At 41.8% G+C, this 26,918-nt stretch overlaps 2 protein-coding genes across 8 annotated transcripts in view; one reads left to right on the forward strand and one right to left on the reverse strand.

Moving 5' to 3' along the window:
- Positions 1 to 621: 621 nt before the first annotated feature.
- Positions 622 to 14,846, reverse strand: tgs1 (trimethylguanosine synthase 1). 2 transcript variants are annotated; one of them, XM_058625950.1, is made up of 15 exons: positions 14,629 to 14,846; positions 13,797 to 13,864; positions 12,139 to 12,257; positions 11,325 to 11,415; positions 10,989 to 11,069; positions 10,337 to 10,870; positions 7,023 to 7,161; positions 6,779 to 6,901; positions 5,922 to 6,060; positions 4,473 to 4,875; positions 4,221 to 4,388; positions 3,319 to 3,465; positions 2,570 to 2,786; positions 1,722 to 1,800; positions 622 to 926 (listed from the first exon to the last, which is right to left on the reverse strand). In XM_058625950.1, exons 1-15 carry the CDS (start codon positions 14,754 to 14,756, stop codon positions 810 to 812), a joined length of 2,553 nt encoding a protein of 850 aa, XP_058481933.1. In that variant the 5' UTR covers positions 14,757 to 14,846; the 3' UTR covers positions 622 to 809. The 2 variants fall into 2 exon arrangements, with proteins under 2 accessions (XP_058481933.1, XP_058481941.1); XM_058625958.1 differs by having other exon boundaries at positions 6,779 to 6,865; positions 14,629 to 14,843.
- A 513-nt stretch (positions 14,847 to 15,359) lies between these two features.
- The window catches only part of tmem68 (transmembrane protein 68), a 52,924-nt gene continuing 41,365 nt past the window's right edge, over positions 15,360 to 26,918 (forward strand). For 4 of the 6 annotated variants that reach the window (XR_009239987.1, XR_009239989.1, XM_058625993.1 and 1 more), the window contains exons 1-2: positions 15,362 to 15,752; positions 15,841 to 15,952. Coding sequence is in view for 4 of the 6 variants with exons in the window: in XM_058625993.1 (XP_058481976.1) it covers positions 15,893 to 15,952 (60 nt within the window). In the remaining 2 variants the exon portion in view is untranslated. Of the gene's footprint in view, positions 15,753 to 15,840; positions 15,953 to 26,918 lie in introns of all 6 variants that reach the window. The other 2 variants (XM_058626010.1, XM_058625978.1) reach the window with 2 other exon arrangements.

Consider the following 26,918-nt stretch of genomic DNA (forward strand, 5'->3'; position numbering starts at 1 on the left):
AAAAGTCAGAATCCCGAGAAACAATGATTAATAAATGTGTAATTATGGTAACTCTTATTCATTATATCCAGTTAAAAGTCATCGTGTTCACCATTAACTTTATAAACTTTGAATAAATTCAGCTGAATAACATTATTCAATGTTTCATTAAACATTCAACAGTAAATGCTTATTACAGCAGTTACTGATGTTCATTTATGTAAAGTTATGGGAAAGTGAAACATGAACACATGATACACACTTTACAATTAGGATCAAACGGCGCATTAATGAAGCTCAAAAATGGTTCACAAATGCTTCATTATAGTTAAGTAGCGCGTGTTCAGTACGTTCATAAACTGTGGCGTTATCAGAGTCCATGTATCGTGATATCAACCGAAAAAACGTTCAATAAAGTCTCTCAACTTCTTTTAAAAAACAAACAGGTTTGGTTGCATGAACACACTCAGTCGCTCCCTCATAACCATGACTGCAGCCTGTACAGAGTCAGAGCCTCAGTCAAACAGCCAATCAGAGAACACTCACGTTTGGCCGTCCTCTTCCTCGTGTCTCACGTGAGACGAGGCGAGAATGAGATTGTTCTATTCACCCTGAAAAATGATGATCACAAACGCAACAGGCTCTAAAAAAAACATTTATTGGTTCAAATTTAAAACAAAGAAGAATGATAAAAATAGATCCCGCAGTAAAACTCTCTTTTTAAGTTTTAGCTTATCCCAACACATTCATAAAAACATGGGCCGTCGCTCACTTAGACACGTGATCATCAGATTCACTGTGACGAAGAAGAAGAAATCCTGACACGGTCGTCACTGACTGTCTGATCCGATCAAGCTGCCGAAGTAAGCGGTCACGGTCTTCAGCTTGTTGTTGAGAAGGTTCTGCTCCACCTCCACCTTCCCTCCTGCACCAGCCAGAGAGGCGATCTGAGCACACACACACACACACACACAGAGTTCATTTAACTCAACTGTAAATGTGAAGAATCTCATATGCATTTTCCTCACAGATGTGGGAACATTAAAAACAGAAATAAACAGACGTTCCAATGGTATCACGTAAAGGAAGACTCGTCTTCAGTTTCTTCTTGAGATAAGTTGAACTGGTTTTCCCTCATTTCAAGGAACGCTTCAGTAGCTGCAGAATGACAAGCTTGGTGTCATTATTCTAGCTAAGCAAAATGTGTTTATTCCATCGGCAGATTATTTTTCTTAAAACAAATACATTTCAAACATATTTAGCTTAATGCTGGTAGGGCTGTTTTTACAGTGTAGATCCTTATAAACGGCCTGATGCTTCTGGAAGTCGGAGCTGGGAATGAGTTCACTGCATTCCAGAGAGAAATGGGGAAAAGACACGGATACAAACTCACCCGGGCTAGACTGATAACAACGCTACAAACAGTGTGGGACAGTGTGGGACAGTGTGGGACAGTGTGGGACAGTGTGGGAACATGTCTACAGAAGGACTGTTTGTGTGGTGGCGGCCATCTTAGAATCCCAACTCAGGGTATGTGAGGTAACTCCATTTCTAAGTAGGAAAGTCCGAGTTCCGATTACAAATGGAACGCACTTTCAGAATCACCTGTTTATACATACTAGGCAAAAGTCTTGTTTTATGGAGGCAGATACTTGTCGCGCCATGTCAATATCAAACACGTTTAATACTTAGGACAGCGCACACGCACACACACACACACGCACGCACGCACACACACACACCTGATCCATGTCAGCGTTGCGAGGAAGGAAGTACACGATGTTGTGTGATATCAGTTTGGCCAGACGAAAAATCTGAAACGTGTCAACAGTTAAGGGAAAAAGTGTTGTTTTCATGAGCACAGAATGAGCCAGGAGCGGGTTCACGTCTACACAGAGGCAGCCATTTTGGACCACCATGTTTTAGAGTGGCATCGAGCTGACAAGTTCTTTTTTGATAAAAACTTTGTTTACACACTGAAAGTGAAGAAGAAGAAGAAGAAGAAGAAGAAACAAAGAGAAAACTACCTCGGCCGACATGAAGGAAGGAACTTTTGCTGTTTGAAGCAAAACATCAACCAATTCATATACAACAGTAAATATAAGCCATAGCGAGCAGCACCTTCAAAACAAATCATTTACAATTTGAAGCTATACAGAACCTTCAACATGTTAAAAAGTGGTTACTGACATGCCATCATTTTACAATAAAGGTTTATTTTTAAGGTTTATTGTTTATTGTCATGGTAATTACTGTTGTACGTTTATTTGTCTAAATAAAGTAAAAAAAAAATCAATCAATCAGTTCTAAAATTCTGAGGTAACTTGTGTCACAGCCGCGCTGCAGCTGGATACTACCGTGTTTATCATCACAGGACAACAAACAAACTAAACTGCAGTGGAGTTTTGATGCTGACTGGAGGCGACGCAGGTTCACAGCACATTATTTTAAACATTTCTCTCTGAAGCAACAGGTGTTTATGTCGTTGTGACAGCACGACGAGTTGTAAACACTGATGTGATGAAAAACACAGTTTCTTAAGCTCTACATTACATTTAAACCTTTATCATACTTCTACATGAAAGGATATCCATCAGGCTCCATCATGGTCCTGATGTCAAACACGTCAGCAGTCAGATAGTCTGGTCCTCCCCATGGAGGAGACAGGAAGACCACATCACCACGGAGACGGGGCGCCAGCTGAAGGAAGTCACCTTGCAGGAAGTCGATGAGATGATCCACGCCGTAAACTGCAGCGTTGTGCCGCGCGAGGTTCAGACGCACGGGGTCGATGTCAACGGCCAGGACTGAGAGGAAGAGAGAAGGAGCCGTCAGTCAAACAGTGTAGAGTGGGGCTGCAACGATGAATCCACCATCAACGTATTTCTACATTTATCACAAACTATTACCATGAACAAAGTTTCCGGATTTTTCAGCTTCTTAAAAGGGAATATTTTTTGGTTTCTTTGCTCCATATAACAAAGAAATCAACTGAAGATTCTTGGTTTGTGGACAAAACAAGACATTTGAGAACATTTTCAATATTTTATGGACCAAACCCAAATCAATTCATGGAGAAAATAATGGACTCTAATTTTAATAAACACTTCAAATCTTCTTTGATTTGTTTTTGCACTTGTTCCATCTCTTCTCCTCATTGCATTGCTTTCTTTGCCGTTTTATGACTGTTTTAAAAGCTCCTGACTACATTTATTTGAAATGAACTTGAGTTACTTGAGTTATTTTATATTTGGTCTCAACAAAGTCAAACAGGTCACACGCACACACGCACACACACGCACACACACGCACACACACGCACACACACACAGGGCTAACCTCTCTTCCCAGTGAGGGCAAACTGGATGGCGTTTCCTCCGACGCCACAGAAAGCGTCGATGACGAGCTGCGAGTCACAGAAGCTCTGCTGCACTCTGAGGGCGATGTGCTCAGCAATCCTCTCTGGAGTCACCGAGAACCAACCCTCTGCAACACATGCACGGAGTCACACAGGTGTGCATGGGATGGAGCACATGACATATTTACTAAGGCTCTAAAAACCCACCTTTACCAAACAGCGGAGCCGTATTATGTTGTGTTATATTAAAGCAGTGAGGAGGTCTCGCCCTTCTAGTCACTTTACTCTTTTATTACTTGCTGCTTTACACATATTTGACATAATGCTTGTACATATGTCCAAACTTGAGTGGATATTAAGCGGTTTCTATTTGTCTTGACTGTTTATAACTTGGTTATAATGTTTATAAATGTTGCTTACAGCTGGATTGAGCAGAAAGAAAATGTGCCCTGCTGCACTGTTGTGCTGACAAAACACTAAATAAAAAAACCCCCACTGATATTTACTAGGGATGCACAATATTGGACTTTTTTTTACCATATACTCGGGTTTCTTTGGGCCGATAACAGATAGTGATGTTCAGTACATACTGTATGTCCAAGGAGGCAGCAGCTTATTCAGCCTACTGTTTTTCGTCATTAGTCACATCCGGGGATCACCCGGCACACTTAATCCATGATCGGCCGATAATATCGTGCATCCCTATCCATTATCTTGCAACGCAGTCCTGAAAAGACTGACAACTCCTCCTTATGGCACTGAATAAATCACTACTGTATGATGACCACGTAGATGAAGCATTTATCATCCCAGCCAAGTATCAAAGAAATCTGATAGAGTGTTTGGTTGTTAAGGCAGTGAAATGACGTGTTGGGAGACTGACCTCTGTCCAGTTTGATCCCTTCATCAAAGCGAGAGAAGAGTCTGTATCGCTGAGCCCAGTATTTGACCAGCTCAGGTTCAGCTGCCATGTCTGCAGGGGCCTGCTGCTTCCTCCTATGCTTCCTCCTCTGCTTCCTGGTCTTCCTCTTTCCATCTTTCACACTAAATTCTACACACATTTGTTTGTTATTACACTGCAGTGCTGTACTGTCCCCGTCAGGGTCATGTGACACATTCTGTGCCCAGTGCTCACCGCTGTCATCTTTGGCTTCCTCACACAGGAGGAAGTCAGGGATTTCTGGACACGTTATCTCTCGACCAGGCTGCTCCTCCTCCTCCTCCTGCTCCTGCTCCTGCTCCTGCTCCTGCTCCTGCTCCTGCTCCTGCTCCTGCTCCTGCTCCTGCTCCTCCTCCTCTTCCTTCCTGTCTTTATCCAGAGAGCTGCTCTGCCTCCTCTCTGCATCTGAACCGCACACAGAACTGCAGCTCTCTTCTTCCACAGCCTCTTCACCTCCTCTCTCAGCACTCTCCGTCTCCTTCTGTCTCACATACAGAAGAGTGTCCTCCGGTTCCTGTGATGTCCTCTCTGTTGTCTCAGTCTGGTCACATGGACTCACTTGTGTTTCTGCCTGACTCTTTCTGAGGAAGTCTTGGACCTGTGAAGGAAACACACTTCACTTGTTAGTCGTGACGAGTGACCCATGAGCTCAGAGGTTTGAAATAAAAACGGTTTGTATTTAGTGCGTGTAGCGCTTTTCTAGTGTTGACGACACACAACACAACTTTGTGCAGTGCTTTTTATCACACGTCGTTTGCGGTTGCCAGGAGTGATTGAGGTTATGTGTCTTTCTCGAGGACACAGTGGAATGTAGACGTGAGGAGAATGATCGGGATTCACAGATAAATCGTGGCCTTTTGCTGTGTCACCAAATACAAGTTTCCAACCCTTTAAAGCAGCTGTAGGTAAGACATGTATTGTACTAAGCACGGCTGTAATCAATTCATCTGTCTTGTTTTTTTTATCTATGAAAATGATCTCGTTTTTAAGATCTCTTTGTGATATGAAGCCTGAAACCAGAACATTTTCACATTTAAGAAGCTGAAAAAAACTGATTATCAAAGTACTTTGATTTATAGAGTCATTGTTTCAGCCTTGGTATTAAGTCATACAATGATTATGGAAACACTACTTGGTACCAGAGAAATGCGTTTGATGAATAAATCAATACTTACACTAGTTTACACATGTATTATATAATAATTACCGTGAGTAAAAGACTGGAAAAAAAAATCTCCTGAGACCCTTTGGTGGGTCCTGAGCCAGCATCTGGGAATGACTGCTCTAGGACAAACAAGGCTGTAGTATAATGATAGAGTGTATAGATGTACACATGTAGGAAAGAGAGCTCAGCTCTGCCTCTGGGACTGACTCACAGCTCTCACATGAGTCTTTGAGCTAAATAGAACCCAAAAAGAAAATGTTCACATTCACTGCAGACGAAGATCCACCAGAAGGAGCCGGAAAACATCTACAGTAAACGTGAACCTGAATCAGGTGGATCAGTGTGAGGCTGTCTGTCCTGTACTGAGGTGAAACACTTCTTATCTACAGAAGAATTCTACTGAGCTGCACTGATGTCACACAACTCTTCATCTGTAACCACTCTGCCAGACAGAGTGTCAAACCACAACAGGGAAGTACCTTGACGAGAGTGGAGCAAGCAGGGGAGTGTGTGTCGTCTGAGAAGTGGGTGTGTTTGTTGATCTTGTGAGTGAGTCTCTTTGTCCACCTCTGACGCTTTGGTCCAGCACTGTCTTTAAAGCTCAACACACTGTCGAACCTGGACACACACACACACACACACACACACACACACACACACACACACACACACACACGTTTACATGTTGTATTTAGTACTGATGTTGCTAATCACATGCTGTCCCGCTCAAATGTCAAGTATCCAGTTTGAATTCATCTTTATTGTGTTGATATTGTGTATATATACACTTTGACCATTAGGAATCCAAATATATACAGTACTGTGCAGAAGTCTTAGGCCACCATTAGATTTGTTGTTTTAGCAATGCTATAACGAAAATAGAGGATCATTATTTCTATTTTGTTGTTTATTTTGTTGTTTTTTTGTTGTTAAAAAAAACATCCTCTACAGGTGTCAAGTATTTACCTGTTTAAGTACCCTTACACTCTAACAATAACACAGCTCTGTTAATACTGAAGTGGAACCTTAATTAATGTTACTGGTAAATCCTGTGTTTGTTCTACTATTTCATTTAAAGAAATATCTGCTGTAAAAAAGGTCTATTACGCCAGGTTTATTCAAGTCATGCTTGAGCATTACATACACGTTGCATGAGTTAAACTCATTGACGCTAATATATAAGAGCAGCTTTAAGTCGCATCACTTCATTCCAAATTCCAATGATCACAGAATTTGATAGACAGAAAAAAAACAACAGAGCTGGTAGTGCCTGAAACTTTTGCACAGTACTGTATACTTCATATACAAATGGAGATGGAATGATGATCAAACTCACATGGGCTCTGGATTGCGTTTGAGTCCCAGTTTATGCCAAGCTTCCTCAGGTGTCAGATGAGGAGTCTCCTCCACATCCAGCTCATGACTGAACACACAACACTGAGTCAAGACTAAACCAGGACTGCAACAATGAATCAATAATGCATTACTAAATCATTTGTCACTTATTTTCATAATCTCCACACCCCAACATGCATGAGGGGTTCTGAGTGTTTGCTCTCCCCTGTGAATATGAACATCACCTGCGTTTGATTTTAGCGTGTCCTCCTCCTGGTGGTTTGTCCCCATCATCATCATCATCATCATCGTCATCTTCTCTGTTTGACATCTTATTTGCTGAGCCTCGCTGTTTGTCATGGCTGCCAGTAGCTTGCTGGGAACCTGAGCCCAAACATGGTATCACAGATATTTAGTAAATAAAAGACTCATTCATGAGTAGATTTGCATGATCCCACATGTATTATTAATTCAAACTAGAGGTCCAAGATAAGATGCATGAATCCATGAATCACACAATATCTGTGACATGAAATAAGCTTTTTGTGGCGTCAAAGTTGTGTTTTGCAACGCAGGAAACATTGTCAGTAAAAAAAAGTGAAAAACTAAAATTATAAATAAGACAAATCATGAGCTCCTCAAATGACTGGGAAGATATAGGCTCCGCCTTGTGGCACATCGAAATAAATCACTAGAACTAAACCCCTAAAGCACTTTTTCAGGTGTAAGTGTATATGTGTATGTAGTAATGCTATTCGTTGATCCAGGTGCAAATCTTCACAGCTGTAGTCAGAACTCAGAATGTCCGAGGTCACGGGGTGTCCCGACGAGGGAGAGGCTCCTGAACTAGGACTTCCAACTCTGAGCAACCTCATCAAACCCAGAGTGAGAATTCCAAGATGGCTGCCACCAAACAAACAGCTTCTTTTACCATTAATAGCACTTCACAGTAAATCTCTCATACACAGTGTTATTTCATTTTTAACAGTAGAAAAGTTGCTATGCTGTTGTGCGGAGAACGCCATGTATGTAAACTGTGGCTAATGTAAGAGGGAAATAGTGATGGCTGAACACAAATGTCCTGGTTGTTCAGCAAAGAATAATAATCACTTTGACTGAAAGTCAATTTAGTGTTACTTCAGATTGTGTATTTGTTGCAGTTAACTTGCTGTACCGGTTGTTGTCACTAGAGGGCACTGTAACAGCAGAACAAGGTGAGATGACGGAGCGAGAAGGGGGAGAGTGAGTGATGATTTTGGGGATGGTTGTTGATACTGAGCTGGTTTTGCATTAAGTTATGAGCCTGCAACTACACTAACAAGAGATAAAAAGACATTTCTGTTTCACTCCCAGTTCCCAAATTCAATGCAAATGAGATGCAGCGTCACTGGTACACACTTTTATTATTTTATTTTATACTCCTCCCCCTTTGTCCACCTCTCAGACCGTGGGATGTGAGCTCTACCTACTGAGCATTTCGTTATGCTTGCGCCTCACATTAGAGGATTAAAAAAAAGACCACAGACACAACAAACTTGTAAATGATTTTGAGAAAGCACAGACGAGACGATCCAGTCAAGATGCAGGACCACACACTTGGCGCCTATTCAAACGCTTTCAGGGAGAAATGTGCATCTTCAGATTCTAAACAGATATGGAGGTGAACGGTCGCCGTCATCACGGTGAACAAGCTCTCATTGGTTATAGCAGGGTTCTGCTCACGCCCCAATCGCCAATGTTTAATGTTTAATACGAATTCAAATCGGGACAACTCTGATGGGTCCGGTGACCTTAAAATTGCATCTGTTAACCCCTCACACTATAGGACACAGCTGCAAACAGGCCACGCCCCCTACACTGATCCTCACTCAGCTTTTTTTCAAATCAGGCATTGGGTGAAGTTAGCCTCAGAAGAGAATGTGAGCAAAGAGATGAACATTACAGCTTTTACTTCCAGGTATTTACATCTGGATCTGATAAACTTACAAGATGGCACCTTTAGTTTGAACCCATCCCATTTGTCATGTGAGCAAAAGTATTGGAACATGTGACTGACAGGTGTGTTGTGTTGCCCAGGTGTGTCATATTACATTCTTTATTCAAACAATAAATAGCACTGAATGTCTACGCTCAGTATCAGATCGGGTAGGACATGTTTTGCATGCAGACCGCATTTAAAAGTGGAACCAACATGAAAACCAAAGAGCTGTCTACGGGTGAAAAACAAGAGAGAAGATGGGAAATCGATCAGAGACCAGCCAAATATTAGCCATAGCCAGTACAAGCATTTGGAATGTCCTGAAGAAGAAAGAAACCACTGGTGTACTAAGCAACACATGTCCAACAGGTAGACCAAGGAAAACCTCAGAAACATTGTGAGAGCTGTAAAGAAAGAGCCTAAAACAACTGTTAGTGACATCAGCAACAACCTCCAGAGAGCAGGAGTGAAGGTATCACAGAAGACTTCATGAACAAACACACAGAGGCTACACCAGAAGATACAAACTACTCATTAGCATGAAGAATAGGAAGACCAGGCTGGAATTTGCCAAAAAGTACAGAGACGAGCCTCAAACATTCTGGGACAAAGTTTTATGGACTGATGAGACAAAGATGAACTTTTACCAAAGTGATGGAAAGACTCCCAAACAGTCAAGCTCATCTGTGAAACACGGTGGAGGTCATGTCATGATGGCTTCTTCTGAGATGGGCTCATTCATCTTCATTGATGATGTAACACATGATGGCAGCAGCAACATGAACTCAGAAGTCTACAGAAACATTTGTCTGCCAATTTAAAGAGAGAGTGGGAGATCCTTCACCATGCAGCGAGATAACGACACACACACCAAGGAGTTCATCACAAGGTCTTAGACTGGCCAAGTCACTGTCCACACTTAAGCCCTATAGAGCTGCATCTGACCTGCTAAAGAGGAGACTGAAGGGAATACAGCCCCAAAACAAACAACAACTGAAAGAGGCTGCAGTGAAAGCCTGGAAGAGCATCACGGCAGAAGAATGCAAAGGTTTGGTGATGTCAGTGAGTCACAGGCTTGATGCACTTATTGAAATCTAAGGATTTGCAACTAAATATTAAGTCTTATTCACTTTAATCCTTTTTAAGTCTGTCTGTTCCAATACTTTTGCTCACATGAAAAATGTTGCGATCCGTTACAAATAATGCCATGAAATATTCATCTCGTGTCTCATATTCTTCTTTTGATGTCAAACCCAAATGTGTTCATTCTACGGCAGAAATAAAGGAGTTGGCCTCACTGTTCCAAAACGACAGGAGGGCACTGTAAACACAGCACATATCTGTCATTATCTGTCTCCACCTCAAACCTCAATGCTGTGTTACCCTTTAACAACAAAAGCAGTGCAGAGAGTGATTTTGATTGCAATGTGTCATAGTCAGAAGTCGACGACTGCTGAAATATTACCACTAATCTGTTCAACCACCTTTCAAGAAGGCATCTGAATGCATCTGAATTCTTATGACATCCCAAAACTATACTTTAATACTACAGAGCATGAAGAACAGAGTTATTATTATTACCTGTATGTTTGGCTGTGTTCTGTGGGACGTTATCTGTGGGTTGTTTGCAATCCTTCTCACCATCAGACGGAGAATCAGAGCAGCAGAGCTGTTCCTCTGACTGCTCTGTGACATCAGCCACACTCATGTGTTTCTCTGAGTCCGTCACAGAGCTTCCAACTGCTTCTAATGTGCAGCTCTGTTCAAACTGGCCTTTCAAAACCTCAACGTCATCTTCTTCTCTGTTTTGGCTCTCAGCTCCAGTCTGTCCATCATTCCATTCCACTGAGCCTCTGTCCGTCACTCCTGCAGCTGTTTCTCCACCAGTGTTCCCAGTACAGACAGACTGGTCAGTGGTCCAGCCCTGTGCAGCCCAGTAACAGTACTGCTCCCAGTAGGAGTAGTACATGTCTGCAGCATGTTTGTCCCACTCTGCTTTAGTTTCCGTGTTGTCCCATGGAGCAGTGGCTGTTGCTTGATCATCCGCCAACAGCAGCTCTGTCTCTGGGTGTTTATTCAGCCAGCTGCTCCACAGAAGAGCTTCACCCTGTTGAGCTTCAGTGCAAACACAGCAAACAGAGAGAAAATGCAACAGCAGGAGCACTGAATGGTTTGATCGGACTCATTTTCATCACTGCCGATATAATACTCCGTTTCATGTCCTCCTGCTTACCCCAGTAGGTTTCCCAGGCATTACTGTGGTTCCCTGCTACTTCTTCTTCCTCCAGTGGATCAGACTCTTCTTGCTTTTTGGCTGGAAAAAACAAATCAGAGATTGCCTTCTTACAAAGAATCTATTGCAGTGGTGCTACTGATGTCTAATATCTGTGGAAGGAGGTTACAAAGCAGAAGATCATGTTGATATAAACTGCAGCTTCACAACCTAACTCACTTAATACATAACTATGAGGAATGTGACTAGGCTGCTTGGTTGAATATTCTCTAATCTCATGATAATCCTTCTGTTTAGACATATTTGTCATGTACATGAATAAGTGAAGTGATTCACCTTTGCTGTTGTCCTGCATCTGTTTGTCATCTTTCTCCTCTTCATCTGGATCTTCAGAGTAAGTGTCAGTCTTCCTCTGTGACCTTCTGCCCTGTCACATGAACAAGAACCAGCTCATTCAGCAGCAACAGACACAGGTCACGATCAAGTTCTCTTGATTATTTTCAGTCACACTTGTGTTCACACCTGTGGCCAATTTAGAATCGCCAATGCAATGCAACGATGAATCCTTAAGTTAATAAGGCTGGGCGATATGGCTTATAAATAATATCTGGGTGTTTTTAGTCACAATCCTGATATATGTGGATATAAAGCTGCACACAGCTGGTTTCTCCGGAATATCTAACTTTATAATCTGTATTACATGATCTTACACTTATTACTAATATGTTCTGGTTCATTTCCTCCACAAAACCAAGAAATCATTGAAACGAATACTTGTGAGACTTACATTTAAGAACACATAATTTTGAGGTTTGGGAAACACTGATCTTTCTCAGCATTATCTGACATTTCATGGACCAAACGACTCAGAAAAACTAATCGTCAGATTATTGAATTGTGAAAATAATCATTAGTTGCAGCCCTAATCTGCAATGGACCTACTAACAATCTGCATGTCTTTAGATGGTGGGAAGAAGCTATAGTATGTTCTACCCACATATACTGTGGGTAGAACACGAACTGCAAACACAAAGGACAGGATTTGAACTAGGAAGATTCCTAGTTCCTCCTTACTGTGAGGAAATGGTGCTAAGCAGGATATTTCAGATCCAGTGAAACAGTAATAACAGCACATGCAGGTTGGACTTACTGCTCTCTTAAGGTCAGAGGAGCAGACGAAGGCTAGAGGCAGACCCATGCTGACCATCAGTTGAGCCTCTTCATCCAGCACCTCCTCCTCCTCCTCCTCCTCCTCCTCCTCACTGGATTCTGTAAGTATTACACATTGCTGTTACTGGTCTAGGGCAGTGGTCAGCAACTGGTGGCCCACAGGCCAAAACCTGCAACCAGGTTGCCAGGTAGATATTAAAAATACATTTTAATTACAATAAATTGAAATTGAAAACAGTCTTTGGCAAATTCAAGTTACTTTTTTTTAAACCAACACCTCTCTTAAATTTGCCATTTTTTGCCCAATGAAGATACGACTTTTTGGCCCAGTATTTAATTGACCCCATTGACTTCACCCCATTGACGCAAAAAGCCTCTGGCGGCCTCTGCTGGTCAAATTGGCAAGTGTGGAAACACAAACAAATAGACAGACAGACACAAAATATTGGCCCTAGGCCAAAGTTACTTGCCGACCCCTGACCTCTGACCCCTGGTCTACGCTGTAACATGACATCTTATGGTGAAACTGCATTTTGGGACAACACTCCTGAAAGTGCATTGGGACTACGGTGGCCTACAAAAAATGTTGGATTTATTATTTTTGTAATGAGCTTCCACTTCAAAATACACACTCTGAATGGTTTGTTGTAGAAACATGGCAGCACAGGACAGTGTGGCCTCTGTCAGTACCCGATCTGTACCTGGAGCACAATCAGTTCTGCACGTGCATCGTAGCAGATGATACTACTACGCAGTAAAGTCTATTTAAATTTTTAAAAAATGCCAGGGTTTCTTTTGTTTTTCGTGCTCACACTGTGTCCCACTGCTATCTTTACTAAATACTCATGTGACCATGATGCCCTGACATACCACGCCTTATTGACCTCACTCAGTTCTACCATGAATAAACATGGACATACACTGCCTGGCCAAAAAAAAGTCACCACCTGGATTTAACTAAGCAAATAGGTAAGAGCCTCCTGCATGGGCGAGTATCTTTCAGCTGGCAACAAGTTATTTAACCCCAACTGATACAATGAGCAGCTTCTCATTTCTTAAACAACCATGTCGAAAAACACATCACATGGTCGTGCAAAAGATGTTACATTACAGAAACTACTAAAATTGGGTTAAGAACTGTCCATCGCATTATTAACAACTGGAAGGATAGTGGGGAACCATCATCTTTGAGGAAGAAATGTGGTCGGAGAAAAATCCGAACTGATCGTGCTCGGCGATAACCCTAACAACAACAGTAGAAATCAGGAAAAAAATCGTAAAAACAGCCTTTCAGCCATTCTCATCTCTGTTCTCTCTCGTCTCTTATCAAATATGAACCTTGTATTTCTTAAATCTCCCACAACATTTGGCATAAAGTCTCGCACATGCACGGAGTGGATAGGGCAGTGGTGTAAAAGAGGTTTAATACATTTAATAAATTTAAAGCCAAATGTATTAAAAGCCCTAATATTAATATGACTTCAGAATTACTTTAAAATTAAAATAGTTTGGTTTTCATGGACTTCAAATAAACATTTTATATGTACAGTACATGAGGTAATAAAGCAACACTTATGACTGATCAAAACTTGACATGATCAAAAGTAACACGTGATTTTGAGATGATGACAAACAAACCGTGGACCGCAGTGTGAATCAGTGCAGAGGACAGCAGTCTGTTGTCAGAGCGGTAAAGCTCCCGGTCCCTAGACACAAGAACACAACACAAACACAACATGGCATGAACATTTCCTGTCACCATTAACCTGAACAAAACAATAGTGATTCATGATATTACTGGAACAACTGGAAGGATAATTGTAATTGTAATTCATAGATTGTAAACTAATATGCAGCTTTAGTATAGTTAATATACAACCCCTGGCAACAATTATGGAATCACCAGTCTTGGAGGATGTTCATTCAGTTGTTTAATTTTGTAGAAGAAAAGCAGATCACAGACATGAAACAAAACTAAAGTAATTTCAAATGGCAACTTTCTGGCTTAAAGAAAAACTAAAAGAAATCAAGAAAAAAAATTGTGGTAGTCAGTAACAGTTACTTTTTTAGAACAAGCAGAGTTCAACAATTATAGAATCACTCAATTCTGAGGAAATTTTTGCCAGGGGTTGTAGACCTCTAACTTAACTTTCTGCTCACAATCACCAGACAATGTGCACAAATCATTGGCAGAACAAACACTTTGTTTACATTTTGTGAACATTGCCCTGCCTCTCTCTGTTGGCACAACTGTCTTTAGGCATGTGGAAGTTGCTCATTTAGTGATTATCTGTTGCATTTCTACTGCACTGCACTGTGATCCATATTAGAAATTGAATTTCATATGACTTGTGCTGTTCCCACACAAGACAGAAACACAATGTAAGCCACACAGAGAGGGAGAGAGAGAGAGAGAGAGAGAGAGAGAGAGAGAGAGAGAGAGAGAGAGAGAGAAATCAGAGATACTCACTGGACGAAGGCTCTGGAGCAGAGACAGTGAACGGTCTCCTCCTGCTCCTCAGCGTCTTCACAGCTCTGCTTCCTTCTGCTGAACAACAGCTCCGCCACCACCGTCACTCTGCTCCTCTCAAGCATCATGACGAGACGAGACGAGACGAGACGAGACGAGCCTCAAACACACGCTGGACAGTTCAACTATGAACCCGGAGCAGCATGGATGCGCTTCTTCACAACACTTCCGCGGCGACTCCGTCCTTTCAAAATAAAGGCATGGTGTTGTCGTAACAACCGCTGAGGAAATATCAGATCTCAGAGACTGAAAACCTTGATGGAAGGACTCATCTTTTTCTGCAGAAATTCAGGGATTTTCTTTTATGATTTGACTAAAATCTGGATTTAAATAAATAAACGATATTGTAACGCTGGGTAGTGTAGTGGGTCATTGGCTACAGTTGTGCTCCTCTTCGTTATTCTCCACCACCCAGTTACACAGCAACGATACTCTTATACACTATATGTCTTATATTAACATATGACATCGGGCATGCAGGGTTTTATTTAAATTTCCCATTAATGTCACAACTTTATTTTATTACATGGGCCAGCTTTGTATTACTTTAGTTTATTTTCTTTGTTTCTTTGTTTCTTTGTTTCTTTCTATGTAACCTGCGCTTTTATTTTGAAGAGTGTAACAGTTCTCTGAATGCGTAAAGAGTGTATGGCTGCATGTATTTTCCATGAGTGGAACAAAACATGTATGGGTCTCGGTGTTTCCCCGGACTCTGAAACGCAACACTGGAGTGTGTCGCGCTCAAACCGCTCCGGGGGAAGTTGGTAGCCAGCAGGTTTGTGCGTATGTTTATTTGAGGTGATGCAACATTATATTAATAGCGGTGCGTTGTTGTAATGTCTTGGCAGATGTACTGACTGTGGGACGTGAGGTTTTCTGTGGTTGGTGTCGCTGTCGTTGACATTTTATCGTCACGCTCCTTCCCTCAGTTAGCTGGCGCTGTTACTTGGACCCGCTTCCTCTTTCTCATTAGTCTCTCTCACGTCGTAAAGTCACTCTAGACATTAATGAAACCACAGATAACATGCGACAACTCTAACAGACCAGACTAGATGTCGTGACTCGTGAGTTATACTTTTAAATTCTTTCATCAAGGAGCTCTACTTAATGTCGTTGAATAAACATGGGTAGCTTTTTGTGGTGTTGTTTCAGTCACCTGTAGACGGCATCAGGTGCTCTATCCTGAGCCTGACGGCAGAGCAGGATGTCAAACACTTGGAACCAGTCCTGTCTGATGGGAGCAGAGGACACGCTCTCCTTCCTGGTACGTTTTTGTTCTGCAGTTTAATGATGTGAATGGTTGAACAGTGTTGGTATCTGCGGGCTTAAGTGTTTGAGCATGACACTGAACTCTAAACAGCTCCTCCTGTGTGTGTGTTATACTGCAGACAATCATCCTCATTTGTGAATGTAATGTGATGTAGCTGCTCAAAAATAGCACACTGAACTTTTTGTCTTACAAAATATACTGCTATTCGTTTAGGCCATATTAGTCCATCAAATGTCAAACAATGTTGAGAAATGTTGATTATTGTTTTGAACCTGAAACCTGAAAATGTTATGCATACATTTATCATTTACACATGTGCATGACAATTTACAGATCACAGTGGATTAAGGTCACAGGTATCTGGAACAAAAAAAATCCAGTATTTCACATATGATTAGAACATGTCATGATCTAGAAAAGAATTTTCTACACATCTATGTCGTATTCCTGAAACTGCTAATAAAAATGCCACCCCAGCGGACAAATTAAGAACTAATGTAATGCCAATAATGTAATAACGGCCAATAACGTAATAATCTTAATGTAATAAAACCAATAACGTAATACATTTCCAATAATATAATAAAGTTGTTGAGCCAATAATGTAATAACTTTTTTCCAATAACGTAATAACTTATTACGTTATTGGCTGGTTATTACGTTATTGGCGTTGCATTAAAAAAATCCTTTGATAATGTAATAACTGAGCCAATAATATAATAACTGAGGTATCACTTTTTTTTATTTTCAATTTCTGGAGAGAAAGTGTCACACTTACCCTTAAAGGAGACATATTATACCCTATTTCCCCAATTTAAAATAGTTCCCTGGTGTCCTAATGAACATGTCTGTGACATGCTTTGGTCAAAATACCATAAGGATGAAGCACCATAGCAGTTCAATAACCCTGCCAAAACCGCCCCTTTCAGAACGCTCGGTTTTGTGCATGGTCCCTTTATATGCAAATGAGACACAGGCAAACACACACCAACTTCTTCCAGGGGGTTTCTGATTTTTCCTTTTTACAGCGCTCACTCGCTCCTCCACGTCCGACACAAGGATCAAGCCGAACTGTAAATCAGTTCAAAACACTTAGGGACAGCACCGCTGATCGCCACTGCTGATCGCCAGCAGCGAGCAGCGAGCTGCATAAACTGCCGCTGTATGTGACTGTATCAGACTGAGTCTTTGCTCCGGTCATGGAGGACGTACTGAAAAAATATTTTTTATTAGGATGTGTCAGAATGGTCAGTTATGAGCTCTATTTGACCTTTTCTTAAAAATGTGTGTGTTTGTACGTCGGTGAAATACGGTCGCTGACTAAATACGGCGACCGCTGGCCACAGTCTGATGCGAGGTGGTGCGAACACACGAACACACGTTTGCTGACTTTATCCGGCACATTAGCTTCATATATAAAATCCTCTGAGGCTGGAAGTTTGTGTAATACACTGTGCTCCACTGTCCCTCCGTGTTGACATAATACCGTTCTTCCTCCCTCGCCTGCACTCACACATTTTATAGGGACAAGGTGGAGCTAATATTGCATAATATGTCCCCTTTAATATTGCATCTTGCAACAGATCCTTAAATATCCGACCTTATAGATACCCCTCCACCCTCAAACCCCCTTCCACAGGAGGCTTAAAGGAGCAGTTAAGAGTCAATTTGCTTATAGTACTCTGTGTCTCCAACTCCGTGACCATACAGACGCTTTGACGGGGTAGTGCGTTGCAGTTTTCAGTATGGTATTGCAATTCACCGCCAGAACGCTAGGGGCTGCGGGAATGAGTCGTTAACTGACCAATGACAGCACCGCGGTCTCAGTTGCCTCAACAGATGATAACATTTTTTGGAGGCACACATCGGGCTTATGGATGTATTATAAGAACTGGATAGAGCACCGCCCCCTCTGCCTTGAAGACAATTTTGTCATGGTGGCCACTTGTGGTACTGCAACAAAAATGCAGTCATAGTTATACAGTATATTATTGCATCATCGGCTTAGTTATGTTGCTTTGTAGATCAGACTGGCCCTAACACTGTTTTGGCCGATTCAACAATCCCAGTGTAAAAGTAAAGCTTTGTTTATGATACTGGCAAAGTGTTCTCTGTAGCCACGGAGAGCCCTCTCCATCATCGCAAACCCTGTCGGAGAGCCCCTCTGTAGCCCGACCATGGATGTGTTATAAGAACTGGATAGAGCTCCGCCCCTTTTGGCTCCATTCATTCCTATGGAGTTGCTCACTCAGCACATATGCCAAAAAAGTTTCTGACTTCCTGGTTTATTTCCGGGTTATGCGGCCCATAGAGCATGTGCAGTAGTGTTACTCCCATAATGGCTTTCATCTATGTGAACGAGCCGTCTGTGTTCTTGACTTGCTTGGCACGTCCATAAACAGTGAAATGCATGATGGGAGTACGCAAGCGGATTTCATGAATACTGATGTCACATTAGCTTCAGGCTTTAAACCATGGCTTTCTAAATGAATGTCAAAACCAACGATAGTGAATACAGTAAACTGAAAAGTATAAAAACGTCATTACAGGTTAAAATGATCAATTTAATGGTTCATTTAATTGACCGTGAATATTAGTTTATATGTTGTTTTCTTGGACGCTTTTTGCTTGATTTTACATTCACTGATATACTGTATGCTAATCATCAAAAATGTTGTAAAATACAAAATGTTGCTGTCACAGAACTCAGGGATTTTATATATCACTGTCCAAGAAAATAATGACAAAATGAAGTACTTTTATGATGATTAAAAAAAACAATTTACATTGAATATTAACCATGAATATGATTTTTGGTCTCATTGCTATGCTTTGTATTTTGTTTTAAATTTCAAAGCTCAAATTTCTAACTGTTGTTGTAGGTGGTTTACAAATAAAGCTAACTTATCATTATAATTACAATTTATGGTGAATATAATAATCATAAAATACTAAAATAAACCTGCAGACTCATGATCATATTATTAGGAACAATAACAACGTGTTAAACGTAGTTTTATAACTCCAGATTCTTTCACTCTAATTCATGTGTTCATCACATTTAACAGTAACTTTATGAACCGATAGTGACGATAAGACAAGCAGCCTCCCCGGGAGTCAGTGGTGAAGTGAGCGCAGGTCTCAGTGCATCACACCGTCATCTGCCTCGTGTTCACGATGTCAGTATGAATCCACACATTAGCTCGTTAATACATCGATAATACTACGATAATAAGTTTGAAATAAATCCTAATGAGCAACAAATAAATAACTAAAACCTGCTTTGTTGTAATATTTTAAAAAATGTAAAATAAAACTCATCAAGATTTCACATCATACAGTTCCCGTACGGTAGCTGGTAAACAGTAGCTCCGTTCCCGAGACGTCAAATGACCACGCTTTGCTGTGCTCTTACACAGCTGTGACGTCACTCTGGGTGTTAGAGCCATAGAAAATATAAGGTTTATGTTTGCATTTTTTGAGCTTAACCTATTTTGCATTAATTTATAATAATTAATCAATAATGTTTATTCAGTTAGATAAGTTTTATTATGCTCTTATTTTGTCCTGCTATCACAAACTGGTACTGCCGTAAAGCACAGCTTGTTGTTGTAAACTGCAGTAAGTGAGCCATGTGGGCACCTGTCGGCATCTCTGCATCTAATTAAGTTTCGCATCAGGACGGGAGCAACAATTTCATGAATACTGATGTCACATTAGCTTCAGGCTTTAAACCATGGCTTTCTAAATGAATGTCAAAACCAACGATAGTGAATACAGTAAACTGAAAAGTATAATAACGTCATTACAGGTTAAAATGATCAATTTAATGGTTCATTTAATTGACCGTGAATATAAGGTTTATGTTTGACTCTTAATTGCTCCTTTAGGCCTCCTGTGGAGGGGGGTTTGAGGGTGGAGGGGTATCTATAAGGTCGGATATTTAAGCATCTGTAAAATAAATAAAATAAAGTGATACCTCAGTTATTACATTATTGGCTCAGTTATTACATTAAAAAAGGATTTTTTTAATGCAAGGCCAATAACGTAATAAGTTATTACGTTATTGGCAAAAAGTTATTACGTTATTGGCTCAACAACTTTATTACATTATTGGCAATTTATTACATTATTGGTTTTATTACATTTAAATTATTACATTATTGGCCATTATTACATTATTGGGCGGTATTACGTTATTGGTTGCTAAAATTAAAGATTTGTTCATTTTTACACAAATGTGTTCAATATAAATTCCAAGATTATCAGCCTTTAAAATCAGGAAAAGTCATCACAGATACCTTATAACGATTTGATATCCAAAATCTAAGATCATATCTTGTCTTATGTCAAGATATAGATGTAATATAGAATAGAATAGAATTCAACTTTATTTGCATTGCACATGTCACAAGTACAGAGCAACAAAAGGCTATGAACAGGGACACATGGTTATAAATATATACATGTATACATAGAGATATGTATGGCTAAATAAATTAAATAATAAATTATACAGTAGTGCATTATTGGATATATTTTACAGTAGTGCAATGAGAGTGCAAAGTGGTGGTTCAGTCCATGTGTTGTTGTGTGTATCAGGATAAAGTCCGTTGTTTGTTGTTTTTCACCATTGCGTGTGTGTGTGTGTTCAGTTATGGGTGGTTGTGTGTGTGTGCATGCGTGCGTGTGTATTCAGATGTCAGGAGGCATAGGCCGTTTCTCAATATCCATACTTGTGCGTACTTGAGCGTACTTGCGTACTCCCGTACTTGTGAAAACGTCATCAGCCTCAGTCCCAGTTCTGTTCCAATTCTCAAGTAAGCGAACAGCGAGGACGGTTCTCAAACCCGGAAATGTTCTCGCTCCGCCCATTTTTACCAAGTATGCATCGGAGGTGACTTAAGCGTACTTGCGATGGCCATGTATCCCAGAATACATTTCGGCGGAGCGTAGCAGCAGATAATAGAAATATAAATCTGAAATAAATATTTTTCTGTGTCCCGGAACAAAGTTTTAACATCATTTGAGGCGAGAAATTAGTCATATAGAATTCAAACATGTGGTTTGTGTATGAAGATATGACGTATTTATAGTTTGGCAGCGACGTTTGTCGGAGGTGATCAGCTCCGCCTCTGCGGGCGCTCGGCGCTCACTGTGCCCGGCACAGAGCAGCGTGACCTCGGCCTGTCCTGATGAAATGATCCGCTGGCTCAGACGTCGCTGTCATTAGATGCTCGGTGTGATCCATATATTTGTTGTTGACGTGTTATTTTGTTTTTAATGGAAACGTTTTGACCTGACAGTTTGAAGGTTTGTATATTGTTAATGTTTTATTTATTTTAACTTTGAATTTTAGATTTATATTTAAATATAATATGTAAATATTAGATATGTATAGTATAGTATGTAGAGTAGTATATATTTGTACACGTACATATATGTCATACATACATATATACATATATACTACTCTACAATGCTGTAATATATCTATTTTCCACATTGTATTATTTGTATTGTATATTTTAATAGAAATACATTAATAAATGAAGTTAAATATTTAAAATGTAAAAATAATAACAACATATATACGCATTTATTAAAAGTATTTCATATGTTCATTTATCAACACTGTAGGTGGCGGTAATGAGGCTGCAGCACTTGGTGCCAGCCACCATTCAAACAGCAGAACAATACATACATACTTGCATACTTGAGTATTGAGAAACAACCACATACTTGTGTACTCCCGTACTTGGCAAGTATATACTCCCAGCGTACTTCTCAAGTATATACTTCCCAAGTACGCAAGTACATACTTGCTTACTTGAGTATTGAGAAACGGCCATAGTTCAGGAGTGTGACAGCTGTGAGGAAGAAGCTGTTTGGGTACCTGGTGGTCTTAGTCCAGAGGCTCCTGTAGCGCCTCCCAGAGGGCAGGAGGGTGAAGAGTCCGTGTGCTGGGTGACTGGAGTCTTTGATGATTTTCCCAGCCCTTTTCAGACACCGCTTCCTGTAGGTGTCCTCTATGGCAGGTAGTGGTATTCCGGTGATGCACTGGGCGGCTTTCACCACCCTCTGCAACGCCTTCCGGTCCGAGGCAGAGCAGCTCCCGTACCAAAGTTGGTCACGATGCTCTCAATTAGGGCTGAACGATATGGACAAAATTTCATATCTCGATATTCATTCCAGATATCTCGATATCGATCCGATACGATATGACTACGGGTTTGGTGAAAACCAAGCATTTTTCAGAAAAATAAAAACATCATAATACAAGAGACTGGAAACTTTCCACATGGAAAGTGCAGTTTTATTGATGAGAACTCACTACCAGTCATCAACATTAACATAAAGTCACCAATCAATAAATAAAAAATCAAACATTTTACTGCAGCTCTGCTTTAACAATAAATAACCAATATATGCAGCAGCTGGTGGAAGGTGAGACATTAAAAGTGCATTGAAATGCAACATCTTATATTCTTCATAAGACAACATAACAGTATGCAGAAAATGCATAACAGAACAGAGGTAGTTACAGCACAACTTCTACAGATTATTTGCCAGGAACACTAGCTTGTTAACCATGTCTGGCTTCAGACAGGACCTCTCACAACTCACAATGTTGCCTGATGCACTAAAAATTCTCTCTGAGGGAGAGCTAGTGGCCTGCATGCACAAGTATTTTGTTGCCATGTTGCTGAGCTGGGGAAAGTTGACTTTGTGAGTTCTCCACCACAGAAGGGCGTTCTCTTCCTTGTCAATTGTGGGGGACAGCATGTAGGCACTCAGCTCAGCTTCTACGGCAGCAGTGGGATCGACTGGTACTGTGGCACTTGCAGTGGATCTTTTGAAGAAGCTTGCCAATGACTCTTTTGCCTTTTTGGTGGGTGGGGGACCCCACTGTTTCACCCCCACTTCTTTCACTCTGGTGCACTCAACAGCATGCTAGAAAATAGTAGAAAAAGAAGAAGAACATTTTTTTATTATTTTATATTATAATGCAGTATCATAATATATGAATGATCATCACTTTATGAATTCAGCTTAAACATTTACTGAAATGTAAGATAATGCATTTAAATGGAAGGAACTGTTCTCATTTAATCCATTCTAACCATTATTTTTACCTTGTGTTCCATCGTCTTCATCTCTGACACCAGTCTGTCTTTGATGAAGGGGACGTGGTTAACACTGATGTACTGTGTCTTGTATCTTGGATCTAAGAAGGATGCCACATCCAGGAGCTCTTGTGTGACTCTCTCTTCATACTTGCTATTCATGTACTCCAACATTTTCTTTTTTAAGGACATGGTCATGTCAGTTTCACCCTCGTCTGGTGCCAAGATGGTTGAGTACTGGCTTGATGTGTGAAACACTAACATAATCCTCCCCTGACAGAGAATCTGTGAATTCAAGCAGTGGTCCCATTGCCTTGCTGACTGACTCCAGCACATCCAGATCTTGATGTCCAAGAATTAGGTGCCGGGTGTTTCTGTCCTCTGAGAGGACCTCATGGAGTGCTTTCTGCTGCTCCAGAATCCTGTTAATCATGAGCACCCTAGACCCCCATCTAGTTTGACACTCAGTTATGAGTCCATGGACTGGAAGGTTGAGGCGCTTCTGGGCTTGCTCAAGTGCCACTCTCTTTTTCCAGCTGTGTGGCACACCAACTTTTTGCAGACACCTGTTGCACGGCTGATCCAGTTGTCACCTTTCACTGCGTTTTCTAGAAAAAATAGATGTACAAAATAATTCATGAATATACTACAATAGCTAAATAACCACAAATTAATGCAGATTGTTCCCTCTCTCTCTCTCACCCCCCACACACACACCCCTCTCTCTCTCTCTCTCAAATAAAAATAGCAAAAGGTACCTATTGCGAGGTGTAGCCTGTGTCCAAAGCACTGAACGCGCGTCCAGCCATTCACCTCCAAAGCCTTTATCATGTTTGATGCGTTATCAGTCGTCACGCAAACCTGTTGGTCCTCCTTCAAGTCCCAGTCCGCTAACGCACCTCTCATCTCCTGCGCTATATTATCCCCTGTATGCTCCCCGGGGAAGAAGGATGTCTGCAGACAGCGGGTCTTGAGTTCGAAGTTTGTTGTAATAAAATGGATCGTTAAACTGATGTAAGGTTCGGTTGTACGGCTTGACCACAGGTCCGTGGTTGTGGCAAAATATTCGATTTCACGGAGCTCAGATTCAACATTCATTTTACACTCATTATAGAGTTTTGGAATGGCCACTTGATTAAAATGTGTTTGGGATGGTATTTTATAACGCTTGTCCAGCGTCCGAACCATTTTTTTTAAAGCCCTCTTTTGAGACCGTGTACACGGGTACCATGTCTTTTGCAATGTGGTATGTTATAGCGTCTGTAATGTCTTTATGTCTGGTGGATGTTGACTCGTAAGGTGTAACACTGCTGAATGCATCAGTAATCACACTTTGCTTGGGCTTCTTTTGGGATGACTGAGAAGTCCCCGGTGTTTCTCTCATTCTAATGCACTCTTCGTGCAGCACGTGATGGTGTTGTTTCAGGTGGTGAAACATGTTTGTTGTGCTACCTTGCTTCGTCGCAACTTTCGCCAAGCACGACCTGCACAACACCTCGCTCAGGTTGACATCATCCTTTTTAAATCCAAAATACCTCCAAATAATCAAGGATGATTTATGTTTTGGCACAAAATCACCACCGGCCGCATTATCTTCCACACTCATGTCACTTTTCTTTCTTTCTTTTTTTTATTTTCCCGCTGTGTATGTCATGTGTACGTCTCCGTGTCCCTCCCGACCTCCTATGTTGAGCATGCATGAAATAAGGTTTGTGGTTGGCTGGCCGTAGTGGTTCATTCAAGGGAAATCGTAAAAATGATGTTTATTGTGACTGCCAGAGCTGTACATGCAGGGCGAGCGCGGGGGAAAATCTATATAGTTTATATCGTAGCTTTTTGCGATATTAATATCTTGAATGTTCATATCTAGATATCGATACGATAACGATATATCGTTCAGCCCTACTCTCAATGGTGCAGCTGTAGAAGTTCACCAGGATGTCTGAGGAACGGTGGTTCTTCCTCAGATTCCTCAGGAAGAAGAGGCACTGATTAGCCTTCTTGACCAGCTTGGAGCAGCCGGTCGTCCACGTGAGATCCTCAGAGATGTGGACTCCCAGGAACTTGAAGCTGTTCACACGCTCCACCAACATCCCCTAGATGTGGATGGGTGTATGTGGGTCAGCATTCCTCCTGAGGTCCACGATGAGCTCCTTGGTCTTCTCGGCATTGAGCAGCAGGTTGTTGGTGTCGCACCACTCAGCCAGACGAGCCACCTCCTCCCTGTAGACGGCCTCATCGCTGTCTTTGATGAGGCCGATCACTGTGGTGTCATCTGCAAACTTAATGACGGTGTTGGAACCATCGACTGGTCTGCAGTCATGAGCAACAAGGGAGTAGAGGAAGGGACTCATCACACAGCCTTGTGGTACACCAGTGTTTATAGTGACGGTAGATGAACAGTGGTTATCCAGCCGGACATGTTGGGGCCGGCTGGTCAGGATTTATAGTACCCAGTTGCACATGAGGGGACTAATGTCTAGGTCTGAGAGTTTTGTGTTGAGTTTTGAGGGGATGACTGTGTTAAATGCTGAACTAAAGTCTAAAAACAGCATACTGGCGTAAGTGTTTTTATTGTCGAGGTGTGAGAGGACAGAGTGCAGCGCTATGGAGACTGCATCCTCTGTGCTCCTGTTCTGACGGTAAGCAAATTGGCGGGGGTCCAGGGTGGAGGGGAGACAGGATTTAAGGTGTGCTAAGACCAGCCGTCTGAAGCATTTTATGATGATGGGAGTGAGTGCTACCGGGCGGTAGTCATTGAGGTTCGATGGGTTGGAGTTGTTGGGTATCGGTACAATGGAGGTGGATTTGAAGCAGGTTGGTAGGACAGGTTGAATATGTCCGTCAGCACTCCTGCCAGTTCCCCAGAACATGCTCTGAGAACACGTCCAGGGATGCCACCAGGACCCGCGGCCTTGTGGACTCTAATCCTGCTCAGTACCACTTCTACATCGGTGGGGGAGAGAGTCAGTGATCTGTCTTGGTTGCGGTTGTTGGGTTCCCCCTCTCAAACTGGCATAAAAGTTGTTGAGCTTGTTGAGAAAGGGGACATCAGAGGAGGTGGAGGGGGGGTTGATGGTCCTGTAGTCTGTGATGATCTGGAGTCCTTGCCACATACGTCGGGGGTTGGAGTTGAAGAAGTGTTCTTCTACCTTCCCTTTGTAGTGGTGTTTGGCTTTTTTGAATCCCCTCTTTAGCTCAGCCCTGGCTGTACTGTAGGCCTGTGCATCCCCTGACCTGAAGGCAGTGTCGTGGGCCTTCAGCAGGAGATGGACATCCCGGTTCATCCAAGGCTTCTGGTTGGGGTACATGGTGATCTGTTTCTGGGTGGTGATACTGTCTATAGTTGTGGAGATGTGGTCCAGTACAGATGAGGCGTACTGGTCCAAGTCTGTGTGGGTGAACATATTTCAGTCTGTGTTTCTGAACTGGTCCTGAAGCACACCGTCTGCCCCCCCTGGCCACACTTTTATTGTCCTCACAGGGGGTTTCACACGTTGGATAAGTGGTGAGTACCGAGGTGTGAGGAACAGGGAGAGGTGGTCCGATTGTCCAATGTGGGGGAGGGGTGTTGCTTTGTATCCTCCAGCCGGGTTGGAATAAACCTGGTCCAAAATCTTGTCCCCTCTGGTGTGGCAGGAGACATGTTGGTGGAATCTGGGGAGGACTATCCTCAAATTGGAGTGGTTGAACAACAATAAAAGCAGCCTCAGGGTGTTTGGTCTGGTATTTGCTAATGGCTGCATAAAGTTCTTTCAGAGCCAGCTTAGCATTACCATCCGGGGGGGTATACACTGCAGTGAGTATGATAGAAGTGAGTTCCTTGGGGAGAT

Source organism: Solea solea, chromosome 1, assembly GCF_958295425.1.
Source record: "Solea solea chromosome 1, fSolSol10.1, whole genome shotgun sequence".
NCBI lineage: Eukaryota > Metazoa > Chordata > Actinopteri > Pleuronectiformes > Soleidae > Solea > Solea solea.